This window comes from Melanaphis sacchari, unplaced genomic scaffold (genome assembly GCF_002803265.2).
Source record: "Melanaphis sacchari strain LSU unplaced genomic scaffold, SCAv2.0 Contig48_pilon_pilon, whole genome shotgun sequence".
Classification (NCBI taxonomy): Eukaryota; Metazoa; Arthropoda; class Insecta; order Hemiptera; family Aphididae; genus Melanaphis; species Melanaphis sacchari.
In genome coordinates this window covers 827,496-846,680 of record NW_020271327.1, presented here as the reverse complement: position 1 = coordinate 846,680, position 19,185 = coordinate 827,496, and the positions used below count along the sequence as shown (strand labels likewise).

At 24.5% G+C, this 19,185-nt stretch overlaps 1 protein-coding gene across 1 annotated transcript in view; it reads right to left on the bottom strand.

The window, feature by feature from the left end:
- LOC112598507 (inactive tyrosine-protein kinase 7-like) overlaps positions 1-17,186 on the bottom strand; it is a 208,726-nt gene extending 191,540 nt beyond the window's left edge. The window contains exon 1 of the mRNA XM_025344996.1: positions 16,751-17,186. Coding sequence (XP_025200781.1) covers positions 16,751-16,826 — 76 coding nt within the window. The 5' untranslated portion in view covers positions 16,827-17,186. The remainder of the gene's footprint in view (positions 1-16,750) is intronic.
- Positions 17,187-19,185: the final 1,999 nt, after the last annotated feature.

Genomic DNA, 19,185 nt, shown 5'->3' with positions numbered 1-19,185 from the left:
TTTATTCTTAAGCCTTTGTGATTCATTATAGTAATAATATTACTAATGTATTATTTTTTCTACATTTATATCAATTTAATAATTGCTATGCTATACGTAACCTTCTCCTCCACTCTTTTACAAACATTTGTTCAATTTATCGTAGGATAATTTCACATATTAATATTTTATTGTTTTTTTACTCATGAACTCTGCTTCTTCTCTCTTTCTGAGAGTCAACCCCTAAATTAGCCTACCCTGACTTCCTTGAGTATTTTACATTTCTGTGTCTTGAAACTTAATATCCGTTGCTTAAAATATTTAAAGAATATACAAAATATTTTTATAATATTATAGATTAAACTAAAGATTTTATAATTGATAGCATGATAGCAATATTATAGCTAGTTCTCTTAAATGAACATGATCTGTGCAACGTAGTCCGCTACAGTATCAAGTAAAACGTTCAGACATTACAGTGTATTCAGGATACTCGTTCCTATCAACCGCCACTTTGGATCATAAACAATACAACTCGTTCAACTCTTCTACTTTATACGGCCACAGGAAATGAGGGGAGAGGTAACCAATTATACACGTATATGTATGAACTGCCGTCATTAACATTTCAATAAAAAAATCTGATATAAAACATTTAATTGTGCATTTGATGTCTGTGTTTTTATCCTCATTTTTCACAAATACAAATTTTGATATATTATTTACTTATTCATTTTTGTTAAAAATAATATTTAACGTTTATAACTTTACATCAGTTAAAGAATTTCACCCCTAAATCACCTGCCTAACCTACTGTTTCTAGTAATAATTTATAAAAATTATGCTCATGCAACTTATAAGCAATTTAAACTATCTAAAGATAATAAAACTATATTATTAATTCATATCAAAAACTACCATAATAAATTGTTAATTTATAAAATCATGATAATATCGGAGTATGACTCGGGCTGACCAATTGGCGATCGAACAATGATGGTGAAAAACCACAGCAGATATATATTTGTATTTATTCTTTTTTTACTACAACATGAGTTACGTATATACAATAAATATTATTTCGGGCACAAGTATGTCAGTTAATTATCGTGTAGCTCGTATCTATTCATTATAATATATGTATATTGCATATAACATTAAATAAATAATTAAATATAATGTAGCTGGAGTTGTACTGTCATTGTTATTATTGTTACATTCAGTTATTTAACGAGGAAAATTCAAATTCAAGGAAATTGAAAATATTAAACGTATTACATAGGTATTTTGATGAAATTTGAACAACATACATTCAACAATTTAACAAAATTTCTACAGCCTGCAGGCATATATAAACGATAGGATACCGCTGATACTGCGGAGAGCATAAATTATTGTAATTATTCGTTTGTGGTTCATCTAGTTATAATTCTATAGTAATATTATGTTAATTGTGTTTCTGTTTATTATATAATAAGTTATGATATAATTTATAATAAACATATAGGTATAGGGTGATTTTAAATTTTTCAATATTGTTGCGTCCCGTTTACAATGTCGATTTATGCATCAACGTAGGAATGAAATACTTTATGTACCTATTAGATGTTGAAAAGTCTTTATTTAACGTAACTCAGAATACAAAAATACAATATGTGTAAATTGTAAATACAAGATATTGGGTGAGCGGTGTTACGATCTGTCTTCAAAATATTGATAACGAGACCGTGAGTGGTGTTACGACTTGGATATCTCTAACAGTCTGCTGGGCTCTTACCCAGGTCTCCCTTATAAATGATTAGTTCACAAAGAGAAGTGACTATAGTGATAGTGACTTTCAATGAGGGCTCTCGCGTTCTGATTATTATTCTTGTCGAATCTTACACTCTCAGAGTTTCAAATTTTCTAAGAAATGAGCGACGTGTCATCATACTTAAATTGTCTAGATGCTCACACTATTTTGCCTGACCTCACATTGTCTTGTCTTGTTAAATAATCGGAATATGTATCACCACACTATAAAATATATATGTTTTAAATTAAACTAGATATTACATGGTTCGTAACAATACTAATAAGTATACTTTAAGACCATTTTCTCAAATTTCTGGTATTTGTATGTATTTTAAAAATTTTCCTGTGGCAATAAAAATTACTTTTCAATAGAAACCTTCTTTTTTATTATAAATAGTTAGTTATGAGATGACTTTTTTCAGACGTGGTATGGGATCATTTTTTAAATCTGCTCCACGCCCATATAATTATTAATGTTTGTGAGGTACTCCATGAACTGCCATAATTGTATTAATTATGCCGTAGATATTATTCACTATCGATCTACATAATAATTAACAGTATCATGAATATTTATAATATGTATATATGATGTAGCTATTGTACCTCGCTATATATATAATATAATGAAATATAATATATGAGGTATACAAATATGTAGTGAACACATAATATCCTTACTGAGCATCCCATCAACAACCCGACGAGATATAATATTATAGAGTACATATGCATTATATTGTACAACAGTAAAATCATATGATGCAAGTATCAACCGAGTTTCGGAAACGAGGGCTTTGAAATATTTTATAAATTAATCCTTCTCAAAAACGTCAATTATCACAAAGAATGTATAGTTACTAGTTACCTTATACATAAATAAAATACTTTAAAAAAATCGTCTTTTTTTAAATATATTTCAATTTACAGATACAGTTGAATTCATTTATTACGATGCCTTATATAACGATATCCCGGGTAAAACGATTCCAAACAATGTATTTAGTTGGATTTATATCTTATGTGTAGTTACTTTTTATAATCCGGGTATAACGAAGTTGGTTATAAAGATCAGATTCTCTAGGTTCCTTGAAGATCGTTATAAGTGAATTTGACTGTATATATATATATATATATATATATATACATTTTTTACTATAAAAACGTTTGATAAATATTTATATCATATCAATATGCAAATAAATGTTGAGGATAAGATTCACGTGGACTACAATTTATCTTTTAATTATGTTTAAAACATTATCTAAACTGGATATAGAATAGGTATCATAAAAAAAATATAACAATTTTGATCCAGTTGTCTAGCACTGAGGTATTAAATTTTAAAAAAATATGTGAGATAAGTGTAATTAAAAAGTAGCTTATTAAAACATGTATTAGATGTGTATAGTGCAAGCCTACTATATAATAATTTGATGGAGAAAATGTGATATTATTCATTTGGAAAATAAAATAGCTATACAACTTTCTTAATTGCTTCGTTAAACCTTATTGCATCAAATACTATTAATGTTTGTGAGTATCATTTATTTCTTGAAAATAAGAATCTTTTTATGTACATTTTTAGATTTAAAATAAAACTAGACATGAGTTTGAGTTTTATTTATTCAAGTATTGTACATGACTAAAACGTAAGAATATAGTTATTACTTACTATACTTGTATAGCGTATGAGTTGAGCTGAAAATATTTTAGTGATATACAAATAAAAACCTAAATAATAATGAGTTCCGTAACATTTAGATATTATATTAACATCTTAACCAAAAATAGGAGACAATTTTATATTTAACGTATACACATAGCTTTTTATCAATATTTAAAACTCAGTTCTTAATTCGTAAATCGCCCACCTTCACAAAACATGAAAAAATAAATAAAACGCTTGAAAAAGCAATCTCCCCGTAGCTAAAACGCATGATGTTAGTAGACAGTAGGCACCGGGAGAAGTCGTTTGACGTAATATTTCCACATCAATTTTATTCATACATAACTTAGTTTAAAATATTGCGCACACACACACACACACACACACACACATATTATATATATATTTATATTTATATATTTATAATACCAATGTATAATATATAATACATATTATATTAAACGTGACGAATCGTCTAGTCTGTTTGCTCTCAGTTTTCTTTTAATGATGAATTTAATTAAATTCTTATTGAAAAATTATTAAATATACTTAAAAACTATATTTTAAAACTCTTGACATATTTCTATTACTTAAAAAAGGTTTTGTAATAATAAAAGCATTCGATTTTAACCCCTTTTTTATTGTAATTTATAGGATATTTTTTTTAAAAATTTAACATATTTCATTCGGAATTTGAACAACTCATTTATCAGATATGATAATTTTTATAATAAAGATAAAATACAATATATATTGAACCTAATCATTATTATACTTAGATAAATTTTTCATATTATAAATATTGATATATTATGATATGTATTACTAGAATTTTCAACTTAATATAGTTCCATATCTTCTAATTCTAACAGCATAGATGTATTATCCTTAATACATAAAGTTAAATAAACTGCTCATTTGAATTTTAAATTGTATATTTCAAAATGTTCAGAAAAATGATTTGTTAAATAATTTCTGATAAAAAAGGAAGGTTTATTAGAACAGTATAAATTTATATTTGCACAAGAAATTCTTTAAGAAGTAAAAATCATACAGGTACATTTTTTTCATAGTGATCTTTATGCAAATTCAAAAATTACAAAAACCAAATTTCTACATTATTGAAGAAAAATGTGAACGATACATGCTTAGTGAATTGTTTATGTGAATAGTATATAAATGTACTTCATAGGTTCACAAGTGCTGCGGTATTTGAACTATATATTATATAATATAATAGACATTATTTCAGTGTATTTTGTGCATCCGAAAATATGTCAATAACATTAAAAAAACGTATACAAATAACACATGTCAATATTAATTTTTTATTAAATTCATAATTTTATCAATAACGGTACATTTAATACCGTTATACTATTGATTAATTGCTTGTATAATACTATTAATTATAATATTTGCCTATAACAAAATACAAAACATAACAGATCAACAATTTGTTTAATACGTTGTAAGTGAAAAAAATAAAATAAAAATTATTTATTAATATATTATTTTAATATAAATAAATAAATTATGAATGGAAATATTCAGCGTCGATAACTGAGATACTTGGAACTTCAATTTGTGGGATAACTAAGTGTTTCGTACAAAAGTTCTGCACATCAATCATTTAAGCACAACAATAGTATGTATGCTGTACACTGTACGCAGTATGCGATTCATCAAAGGTACACTGTAGCTTATTTGATATAACGATTAACGATTTCAAAACAACGCTTAGTATAATATGCATGAATATCATTCAATCATTCGAGTGGATTATATAGATATTTTATTTTCTGTAGTTTTTAAATGACATGGTCTATGCTAGTATGGTCGAATAGTTACATACATTATATCAGGGTCGTCCTCAAGGGAGGGGGGGGGTGAATGGGGTAGTCACCACCTCCATGACCTCTATTTTCTTATTTATTTTATTATAAATTGGTGTATTTTCATAGGCAGTAGGTAAACTGCGGCAAAATTTACCTTTTTCAAAAAGTCGATATGTAAACTACGGCAAAAAAAAAAAATTAAGATTATATAATCTGCCACAAAACCAATATGATACATCATACAAACTGCGACAATTTAATTAGATACCTATTGTATTATTATTTATTTATTTATTTATTTATTTATTTTTGATTATACGACTTTTTTAAATAATTTTTAATAATAATATATTTTTCAATTTTAAAAATTGGTTTTTCTTTATTTTTATGCCTAATACTCTTAAGAGATACTAATAACTGTCATAACACGTAATACCTACGTATTATACCTAATTAAACAATAAACGTGTATAAGTATATAAAATAAATTGCCGCAGTTTGTATGATGTATCCTATCGGTTTTGTCGTAGATTGTATAATCTTAATTATTTTTTTGCCGCAGTTTACATATCGACTTTTAGAAAAAGGTAAATTTTGCTGTAGTTTACCATCTCCATTTTCATATATATATATATATAGGTGATGTATGAAGTTCGCCCCCCCCCATAAAAGGGTCTAGAGACGCCACTGCATTATATAACTAATTAAATAATTTAACAATTACTATGGAATATAGTGAAACAAATCTAACTCTTATTAAAAAAAAGTTTTAAAACAATCGGCAACTAAATAATTAACAGTAAATGCGAGGAATTTTAATTTTGATAATTTAGCATTTTTAGAAAAAATATTTATTAAATAATATACATTAGAAAAGAGAAAAGAGCTGTTTGAAATCCAAAGTTTATATTGCTACAGGACACTCTTTAAATAATAAAAATAATACAATTTAAATAAATTCTTTCCAAAAAAAAAAAAAAAAAAATTAGGGTAAAAACTAAGAACTCAGTCAACTTATTTGATTGAAAATAAACTATTTTATCTTTAATGACAATGGTGTCAAAACTGTAATTTAAAACAATAATACAATATAAACTTGTGATTTCTGTGTTCGCCTTTTTATGTGTTAAAGAAAAATACAAATACGTTATCAAAACTAAATTCGTAGGTATGTTATACATATTACATAATATAACAATGAGGATGACTCAAATTTTTCATACGTCATAATGTTATGCGTGTAACATAACATACATAACTCGATTTTCCTAAGACTGTAATTTTTATCCAATTGACATAGGCACATACATTGTACTTTTTGACGTTAAGAATTATTTGGCAAGAAACTTCTCATAAACAATAATAATAGGAGTATAATGTCAAACAGACTACGCAACTGAAATAATGAGTATCTATTGTCTTCATGCATAATATAATATAGATTTAAAATTATTTTAAAACATAAATAATATATTATTAACTTTTTTTTACATTTTCATTGTTAAATAATTACATATTTTAGTTTTTGTTAATGATACAATTTAAGTACCTAGTGTATACTGTATTAAACATACCTAACTATATTCGTTTTATATATTGTATATTTTATTATATTCGCGATAACGATGATATTGAAATTTAAAATATACAATTATCGATTTATGAACGTTTTTGATTATACATAATGATTTACAAGACTTTTTTTTTTTTAAACTTTTATTTCCAAAATAATTTCGAGCATAAGTAAAATGGTTTTATTCCATTAATTTTTTCAATATAAAATAAAAACTTTAATATAACACTACATTCGAATACAAAACATACAAATAAAATATTAATTTATTATTTATATATAATGTTATAATGTTATATACACAAAACACAAATTCAAAATAAAAAAAAACTTTTATACTGTTATTTTTTGATTTCATACAAAGGTCTAAGAACATGACGTTTAAACCTTAAATAATATGTTTAAAATATAAACACTTAAATTGGTTTGTATAAATCCATTGCTATACGATTTTTAATTTGTTTATAGTTACGCTATGGTCAGTTTTAACAGCACTTCGCTTTCAATTATCTACACATCTTCTCACCGTGGTACACTAGTTAAGCACTTAAGAATATATATATTATGTTTATCAAATTTAATAACACGATGGGATCGTATATGACGCAACCGTCCACATACACCCTCTAATCTCTGCAGTAAATCATATCCATGAAAAATGAATTAGGTATCATCATATGTATATAAATTATCATTTTATTTTTATTTTTGTACTTTTTCTTAGAATTTTCGGGTGTAAATATTTTCTTCGTTTATATTTGTTTTAAATACGGATACATGATCGCACTATATATACATTATAAAATTACATAAATTAAATATTATAGGAAACTAGAATTAATTTATAAAATACAACATTTATTCATATTTGTATATTATTCTTGAACAAAAATATAGCGTCAAATTTAATGAAATTAAGTATTGTTTTTTTTTTTTTTTTGAATAGACAAATAGAAAATTTAGTTTTTATACTTTGAACATTTTTCAGCTCTCTCTATTATATCTTTTGTATAGTCACACACAATTGATGAATCTACAACTGTTGCTAGATCTAATATCTCAACTACCAAGACTTTATTAACTATCGTTTTGTAAACGATCTTTTAATAAGAGTATTGTTGTATATTTTGACGATTGTAACCGTAAATAAACAACGAATACATGTTGTATTGTGCGTCTTGTAGAAATATCCCATGTACATCGACTCATCGAACCGCTATTTATTTTTTTTTCAAATCAATTTTATTTCATTTACTAAAATCTGACATAATCACATTTTAGAGTAATACATTTTATTTATTTCATACAAAATCCAATTGTAAAAAATAACATATTTGCAAAAACAATTTAATGTTTAGATTAAAAAACCAAAAACGTTTTATTAATTTTAATTTTAAAAAGTCTACAATCTATGCATGCAAAAACTAAAATCGTAATTAAGAAATCAAAAATCCCTCTTAAACCAGTTTGACAATAGTTTAGTGTTATGGAGCGATATATATAGTTTTAGATATGACTTATGATTAGTTTAAATTACATCCATAAAAAATTGTATTTAATAAGCAGTAAAATAAAATTATTAACATACGTACATAACTTACAGGGATCAAAATTACATTCATATTATATATTATAAAAGTTTCATTCATCATTTGAGACATAATAGATTTTCGACTTTAAACTTTGAGGTAGTTGCTGATAGTAAATAATTATATACCTAATTGTCACTTTGAGAAGTCAAAATTAAAATATTCTTATTATTTTTCTTAATAGATTAGGGTAACAAAATAAAAATTTAAAAAAACGGAAATTTTTTACAAAATCAATTTTGTGTTTTAGTTTTACCTACGTAATTTAAAACAAATAATAATAAATATTTGATATTTTTAAAAAATACTAATATTTTTATTTTTTACATATATACATTAAAAGTTTAAAAATATTTTAAATTTTTATTTTATTTTCTATACATGCGGATAAAATATTTATTGCTGGATAAAAATTCATAAAAATGTAACATGAAACTCCTCTAAAGTTTTTTATTTAATTGGTAAAATAAAAAATATCGATAATTTATATGAAAGTGTTTTCATAAATATTTTAAGTTAGAAATTTGACAAAATCTCGAAAATTTATGATTTATTTTAATGATTGGATATCATATTTTTTTTACTTTTTAACTTAAAAAAATGAATACTATATTCGTTGTTAGTTTTTCCACCTAAAAGAGAAATTTTAATTTTATCCGAAAGTCATATTAAAATTCTTTAAAATGCAATATAAGATCTCACATGTCATAAGTTTTTTCTAGATTTATAAGTTAAATACAATTATTTAATAACCCTAAATATTTTATTTTTTATAAATTATTTATTTGTATTTTAACTAATAAACCCATATCAATTAATTTTTTTTTGATTTATTAAATTCATAGTTTTAATTTTTTATCATTATAGAACTTAATATTGATAATTTTTTATTTTAAATAGTGAATATATATATATCACCGATAGTCATTAGCATAAAAATACAATAGTTAAATTCACGTTTTCAAAGTATGAAAATATTAATTACTATTTATTGCTAAATAAAAATGTATAGAAGTATTTTCATATTAATTGAAAAATATATCATTTATTTTATTTATAATTATCTAAAGCCACAAATCTAAAATCCATAAATAGTTATTTCGGTAATTCGATGAAAATATTATTTTAGTTATTTGGACATACGATCACCGTTCCGGTAAAATTGCCACCTAACAGTTTCGACATATTATTATTATAATATTAAATATATTATCGCTGGTTGGTCAAGATGGGCAGGTTAACCACGTATTTAAAAATCTAAAGAACAGCATTAAAACTCTATATTTACGGAATAATAATAATACGCCCGGCAACCGTTGTTGTTTGCCGTCATAATTTAAAAATATTAAACATAATAATATAGTATATTTCATAATATTATCTTTAATCCATCGCTTCTGAGCTCTGGTTTTATAAATGACACAAATACACAATTGACATATCATAACTACATTGTGTGTATATTAAGTACCTATACACGCATATATGTACGCTAATGTACGCTATAAAAAATAATACGAATCGCGTATCCGCAATGAGTTCAAATGAGTTCAATACACATTTTGCATTTACGTTAGGATACTGAAAATTAAAAATAGATACAGTCGCCGGTTATTAGTTGACGATATTATAAAATATACTCAGAATTATAGACTCTCGATATTCTTTGTTCAGAATCATTTTTCGTGTACTATTATTTTAAATCATTGAATTCAAATTGAGTTAAATTTCGGATGAGTTAATCCATAGTCACCACTACAGTAATTAAGTAAACAAGACACCTAATCTATACACCCTACAAATAATAGCCGTTCCCTGCAATATTGCATTGCTTATTTTTTTTTTTTTTTTTTAAATTTAAAATTATAAAAATGTTTTCAAAAAACTGCAACTAAAATAACATGAATTTATATAAATATATAGAAAATAACGTTATTTTACGTTGATTACTAAATATTATTTAGTTTATGTTTGGACGTAGTTCTAAATCAAATGTTATAAAAAAAATAAAATCGTGATATTAGGAAAATGTAATGTTTAAAAAATTATATTACTATTTTAAACTCTACAAAATATTATATTATGAAATTTAAAATTATAATACTTAAAATTTAATCTGGTTTTAATATTATTGAAACGCCAATGTTATTAAATTGCTGTCTGAGATACTATTTGAGATTAAAAAAAAACGTGAATTTGTTTTTAAAAGTACTTATATTTAATTTATAGTTAAGTAAATTAATATCATACAATTACCATAATATATTTCAGTATAATTGGTTTTAAAATATTTTTAAAAATACTCCTCATTTTTTATTTTATATTTTAAAATGTAAATATTTATTCTTTTTTTTTATTTCTTTATTGTTGCATATTTCAACGGCTCCTTAACTTTTTATCATGTATATATAAATTAACTATACTTACATAGGTTTATTGCAATTTAATTTATAGATTTAAATATTAAAATAAATGTTAAATTTATTTAAACTATAATACTATAAATATGATTATTAATTAGTATTTAAAATATTTCAAAAATGTTGAGTAACTTTTTGTTTTCTTTTAATATAATACGCAACTATTGCTAAAACTACAACTTTATATTTCCTAAAATAGTTATCACTTAACTATATTTATTTCTTGATTAATATATTTTTTTTTTTAAATATGAACTCCTAAATGAGTTACTTTTTCAAGTTTTAAAATGTTCAATATACATTATATTTATTTTTTTATTATTATTATTTTAAACTTTTCCTGACATTAAATCATTGAAATTTTGGTATACAAAAATGCAATTTTTAACACTTGTATATCAGATAACATTGGTTATATTGCAAAATTACTGGGTTAAAATTGAATAGAGTACAATGATAATTTTTACTTTGTACAATTATATTACATAATAATTTCAGTTACAATTAAATTATATTTACAATAGTATGTGAAGTTCAATGAGCTAATTTAACACGTCGTAGGACTATCACGTTGGAGTCTGCGTCTGTTAGAACAAACATTCAGCCCGAAGTGTTTTGAACCTCTTGCTTTGTGTAAATGACTGAAGAAACTTACCAATAGAACCTTGATGTAGTTTTTGATTATTAGTATTTTGAAGATTATGTGCAGTGCATCGTTTCGAACAAACCATAAAGCATTTAAAGACTTTGGATTATAGCACTTTTATTTTATTTATGTGAATTATAGCACGTTGACCCCATACCAGGACAGCATATATTATTAGAAGACAAATAATTTATTTATGTAACAATAAAGGGATACTTCCAGCTCAAGGAAGTTTGACGAATGGATAAAATATTTTTAAACGTTGGTATTTTTGATATAATTTGGAAAGTAGGTGAAGATTTCAGATGAATTTTTATTCGATATTACTCAAAGATATTTAATATTATGTGAATATGCGATATTAAATCTGTTAAGCTTTAGAGTATTATAGTTTTTGGGTCTGCATTTATTGAAAAGAATTGCTGTGCTTTTCAATGGATTTAGGACAATTTTCCATCTTTGCATCCATTTTTAGATTTCGTCAAAATAATTACGACACTATCGTCTGCATATAGAGCTATTTCTAAGTTTATTGTTATGAGGAAGTCAGATATGTATAATTATTTGAAAATTAATGAAGATAATCCAAATTCTTGTGGTACACCTACATTAGTTTATTTGATATCTGAGTTAGTGACATCTATTAAACGGTGAAGCTTAGAAAATTTAGAAAAATCTAATGATGTTAAAGATAATTGTAGATGTGTAAGGCATTTTAATTTATAAATCAGTCCATCATACAAAACCATGTCGAACGCTTGAGAAATATTTAGAAAAGCCAAGGTGAGTTGCTATTTTTTGAACACATTAATTATGTGTTCTGTAATTGAAAATTGTATTGAGTCGACGAATGATTTGGTTTAAAATAAAACTAACAGGTCATGTAGATTTTGAGATTTCATAGATACAATATTGTTTCAGACGTTAATAACTTTAAATTAGACGTTTAAATGACTAGTAATTTTGAAGAGGAAAAGTGTTTCTAATATTTTTAAAACAAATGATAATAACCTGATGGACATGTATTAATTTGGATCAGTATTATCATAGCCAGGTTTTTTATCATTATTATTGTGTATTTTTTTCTAATCCTTTGAAAAATAGCTCAATTTTAATGAAACATTATATAAAACTGTCATAAATACAAATTCATTTTTGGCAGTTTCTTTATTGTAGAATTAGCGATTAGGTCACATCCGGATTAAACGGTAAGACAGTTTTTTATTATTTCTGAATTTTCTGATATTTTTGATGGATTTTTGTACGAATATATATATTTATATATTAGATATTATTTCTAATTCACTTATTAGTCTGGAACGCCAAGTTGTTAGTTGCGTTATCATTTAGGGCGTTAAGAGTGAAGGTATTTTCTTAGGTGATAACAAACAAATTACATTTTTCATGAACATTATTTATAAAATTATTTCCGGACTTAAATGGAAGAATTGTTTTTGCTGTTGAGTTCAATTAATCTTTTGGTTGCTAACCAACGATTATAATCTGCAGGGTATATCGGAGATTAATATTTTTGATTTGAGTTCATTCTCAGTTCTTCAAGTAGTATTTTGACTTTTTTTAATAAAAAAATGTAGTTTCTCTTGATCTTTTGTGAAGTTTCTATTGTTTTCTTATGTTATTTTTGTTCTTTATTAATTTTTGAACTGATGTAGTGGTTTTAGATTTGAAGTTATTATCAAGTGTGTATTTTGAGGCCATTGTACACAATTCTGCAGCTTTGGAGATTGTTTTCGAAGGTAAGATATTGTCTCATCGACTTTAATGTATTGGAAATATTTTTGGGCATTTTCATATTATCTGATATATATATCGCTTGAATTTGTTGCTCTCTGGTTGTCCGTTTAAAAAGTTTTGAGTTGATTCTAGTGCGTTAATAATACGTCTATTGTTATTCTAACTGATAAATTATCTGAATTTAATTCGAATAAAGATTCCTGATTAATTATTAAAAAAAGTTGATTTTAGTAAAACAACGGCTAAAATAAGAGTATCTGCACTTTTATTCGGATCATTTAGGTAGTAAGTAGGCCTATCTGGTCCATTAAGGTTTGTTGTCTTATTTCCAGATTACGTGTTTTTAATATATAGGTAACCTTTAATAATAATCTTATTGCAGTTGTTTAAGATTTAATTTAAGTCGTTTATGTACATATTATAATTAGGATATTGGTATGCTATAATAGTATTTATATTATTAATTGATACTATTGTTTTAACAACTGTCAATGATTGCAGTGGTGGGATAAATGCTTGTTGATTTTTTTATTTTGATGCAGACTAAAGGCCTAACGGCTAGTTGATCGTTACAACAGATTGAATATTTATTAAATTTAATCAATTCATTTGCACATAAGTGAGTCTCGCTTACACAAGCTATCATCACATTTTGATGGGATAGAAATACGCCAAAAATGTTGCAATTTTATTAAATAGTATTTACATTCAAATTAATGACGACGAGATCACTAAAATCATTTAAATTAATTGACATTAAAATTATTTAATAAATCATAAAGATTAGTAATCATTATTATCAATAATTTCAAAGATAAGAAATGGGAAAAAGGCATTAATGATTTTATGAATGCGTTAGTAATATTATTTATGTTATTTATTTGTTCTTCTAACGGTGCTCCATTTTTACTATTTTTTTTTTTTTTGCTTTTCCACATAAGATTTGCTTAACGAGCTTTTTATTCGAAAACTAATGATGGTTAAGTGTAATGCCCTTGAGATTTGGAAAAATCTTGTAAATATGTAGGCGTATTTTCATGAAATTTGACTTTGTTGTGATATTTAGTTTGTTAATAATTGTTGTAACCTTTATAGTATGCTGGGTGATTTTTTTATGCAATTTAAAATTTAAACAGGTAGGTGAACTATTTTTATACTTGGTGTATAAGGATTAATAGTATAGTTTTAGAAATTGTACGTACCTAGATGGTATTTTACAAAAAATTTTAGTATGATTGAAACGTTGACAATTTTGACATTGAGAAATAGAATTATCATTTTTCCAATTTTCTTCCATTATCACACAATGAAGAAGACGATCGAGTACGAAATGATTTATCCAGGATAGCAATGACAATTGGAATTGAAGATTTATGACGGTTATGACGTAGGCAAGTTACAAAAGTGAGATTGAATTTTAATTCAAAAGGTGCTTCGTAAATTTTTACTTCAGTCATTGAGATTGGTAGGTTTCTTATTATTACAGAGCATTTTCTATCTTCCAGGAGCTGATACGAATGGTATTTAATATTGATTTTGAAAAGATATTTATAACAGTACGATAGTCGTCTACGATTGATTAATTTGCTTTTAAATTTTTTATGATGGACGTTGACATTTTTAATTATTATTAACGATATTTTATTTATATTATAATATAAAATTACTGGAATCCCTTTTATAATGTTTATATCACTAATATTTAATTTTAAATAGAATATTATATATTATGGGTAGATCTACACTATTAAAAAAAAAAAAAACTGAAGTATTACATTTCTTTAAAAATATCTTAGTTTTAACTAGAAATATATCTTGAAAAGCATTTCAGGGACTCCATTGTTTTTTTCTCTTGTATCCTATATTTAAAGTTGAGTATGCATTATTAAAATACAAAAATAAAACAATAAAAATAATAGCATATAATATCTTGTATCGATGATGTTTTCTTCCAACTATTTATATAATTTTAGCAATAGTAAATTAAATGATAATTTTGCGAATTACTGTTTGAGGCTTTTACTATTTACATACCATACAGTATAACTATTGAACTGGGTTAAATTAATTTTATACTGTTTTGGTATGTGTGGTTGTATGTTGGTGGAGGTAGTAGTAGGGACAGTGAAACTCGGGAAACGACAGTGTTATTTATGACAAAAATGAAATAACATTCTGAGAAAAAAATAACACCAAAAGTCGCGACAATAATAATGAGATATTAACGTACAAGAAACTTTTATCGGACTTCTCGGGTTGTATAAATTCTTAAAAGTATATTATATATTAACTAAAAGTTTTATTGTTATTGAAACTATAATAGGTACAATATTGAGTTGCCTAAAATAAACTATTTTTTTCTACTTAAAGCCCAGAGGCTAGGTCGTTTACCATAAACTTTTATAATAATATGCAATTTTTAAAACGGAACCATGTTATTAATTAAAAATTATCTAGGTTTAATAATATACTTTAAAAAAATTATTAATTATAAGAACATGTTTTATATTATAAACTTAATGATACCAGTTAATATGTCTCTAATATGTAATGATTATTACGTGACCTGTAAATTTTATATGATTTCTATTGTGTATTATTCATGATAGACTGTCTTATGTATAACTAAATTTTTAAATATTAGTATTATTCATTTTAATTAAAATAAGTTCTGTGCGTAATATTTATTTTACTCATACCTGCCTTTCTATGGAATAAATTAAAAAATCTATAATATACCACTAATTATACTGTTTCCATTTTTAAATGAACCTATATCTCGTATACCTCATAACATTTGTAATGTACATAGAACAAAGTTATCGTTATAATAATAAATTTAACAATTTTACTTAGTCTACACATGTTAAATTGATGATACAATTATCAACAAATCAATGTATTAATTAAGTGTATTAATTGTAAGAATTAATCTAAAATATATTGGTTATAGTCTACAATGTTAATATACTATATTATGATATGAATAGTAATTATATTTAAGAGTAGGAATTTAAAAAAAAATTCCCTATGTATTATAGTTAAAAATCAATCATAATTAATTTGTATTATAATTTTCAGAGCATTTAAAAGAATTTATAAATTATATGTAAATATACGAATTATCCAATGTAAACGTTTTATTGGTGAAAAATAATACACTTTTATATTAGATTGAATTTGAACCTTACTTGTCTATAAATAAAAAATATTTATAAGAAAGATTAAAAAAATTAAAATTACCTACAAATTTTAATAAAAAACTAGTTTTATATTTATTTAGAACAATATTAAATTTAATCTAAAATACATTTTTAATTAAGTATAAAATTTCTAATTTAAAAAAATGTATAAAATAAGATTATTTATGAAATTAAAAAAAAAAAAAGAAAAGAAAAGAAAGAAAAACAATAATAATAGTTAATGATTTATCAACCTTTTCACTATAATTAATTTAATGTAAGTATTAAATCGTATATTATCATACCTTGGCAATTGGCTATAGCGATTATCCAAAAGCACAAAGTGCTCAACTGTATAAATCCACCAGTCACTGTACACATGTCGTATGATCCTTATTTATTATTATTTTATTTTAAGTCCGGACGTTTGACGTTCAACAGAAATTTCATCATGCCGAAATAATAATAACAATATATTATGATGATGGTAAACGATTACATTACTGATCAATTTGTTTAAATTTAAACCAAACTAAACATAAAAAAAAAAAAAAAATTGCAAATAAGTACGGAATATTAATTATTATTATTTTTTTCAGCAATAACACGCATCCCGCACTGACAATACGATCGAAATAATATTTTTATTTTATTTTCAAATTATTAATTTTTTTTTATTATTTTTTTTTTTACCCCGCAGCGAACGGAAAATCGCAACCGCAACGGCGGCCGTTACACACTCTACGGAGATTTGTGATTCACTAGCTGGCTATGCCGGTCTCCGTGTTTGACGCCACCCGAACGTGGGATAGTTTCTCGATTCTGCGCTCCGGTTCGCGACCTCCGAACGCTAAAAACAACACTTAAATATTCCACCGTGGTCACCACTAAACATACGATATAGATATAAATGTAATGCAATAATAACAATTTGTTAAATTTAAATGCCCGGTGCATGTAATTGTTCAATTAATAATACACTTATGCGACACAATATTATATCTATACTATATCGGTTGATTTTTTAAATAGCCAATATTTATAGAAAATAATTAAATTAATTAGATATACCTCTGTTGAATTGTTTGTTATAAAGACGTCTGTAAATAGTAGCCGGTTGGCTCAACTTATTTTTTAAGAAATGTGTAATCTGTGTTCTGAAGCACAATAAGAATACATGGTCGATAATTTAATTAAACGGCAGTGAAACTATTATCTGATAGAAGAAGCCATTCATGGTGACGCTTGAACTATCTTTTACGAATCATATAATTTATTACTGTTGTACAGTAATTAATAAGCACAACGTTTCATAGACATGTGTAAGTTTCTAACGTACATAGGTTTTAAATTAATAATAAATCAGACTAACTATAATAATTATAATTCATGTTATATTATATTATTTATATTGTTTTCTATAAATTTAATCCGTATTTAATCTAACAATATGAGTTTAATACAAAAAACAAATAAAATGTTTAGTATTTAAACGTATTTATGGAAATACCAATTGTCATTTGGTACAAATAAAAAATATCCAAAAACTATTAAAATGAATATTATAAAAACAATATTTCTAGATACTTATAATATTTTAAATGCTTTAATTTACACTAAAAACTCGCAAGGTGTAATATTTATATTTATGTTCTAAAAATTAATTCAGTTCCATAAAAATGATAAAAAATGTCTAAAAAAGGAGGAATAATTTAAAAGAAATACAATAAAATATAAAATAAAAGTATTACCTTTAAGTAGTTAAATAAGTATAGCTACCTAAGTAGCTTTAGTGTACTTAAACTGAATTTTCGACTTAAACCACTCAAAAAAATAATGCACTATGCGTTGATATCCATGCTCTATTATTTAAATTTAATATTATAATGTAATCTGATTAGGACCAAAATCGTATCCTAAATATTTTAAACCTGTTCTCTGTATAATAATTTTCAAACAAGTTATTTCATTCATAAGAAATATTTACTAATAAAATGATTTCAAATTATTATTAGTTCATGGTTACCACTATCATTACACGTTTTACTTAAAGTAACTAGGCAGTTACTTTCATTTATAAGGGTAAACACTGTGTTCAATTATTATAACATTGGAAGATACTTACAACGATACTGAATATAAAACTTACAGCATATTACATTATTTTATAGAACATTTTTGTAAAAAATACCTTTAAAGAGTATTTGAAATATTTGAAAGAAAGTCTATGCAACTACACGTCACATAACCTTTGTAGGTATTTAAATATGAGTATAAATACATGTAAAGGTAGTTTCTAATTTTAAATACTTTGGTATGGATAGCTTCTAATTGAATTATTCAAAAGTATTCAAAGTCTAACGTTAAAAAATAACTATTTCTCGTATAAATATGACGTGATTGTTGAAATATTGCTTACTTGCACATTGAAACTAAGGGTTTTTATTTTTATCAGTTGTTTTATCTATATCATAATTTATGATATAGTTGAACATTTTTTTTTTTTTTTTTGTTTAAAGATTATTTTATTGTTAACTACATAAATGTAATAATGTATTATTGTTTGCCAGTAAAATGTTTTGAATTATAAAACCTCACCTGCTTTATATTCATAAATAATCCATACACAGAGTGATCCATATAATTTACTCCAGGTCTTCTAACTAGGTATACCGAGTGGTTTATTTATAACTATTTTTTGGGGGGAGGGGTTGACAAGGGCTGATATAGGAATTTTTCA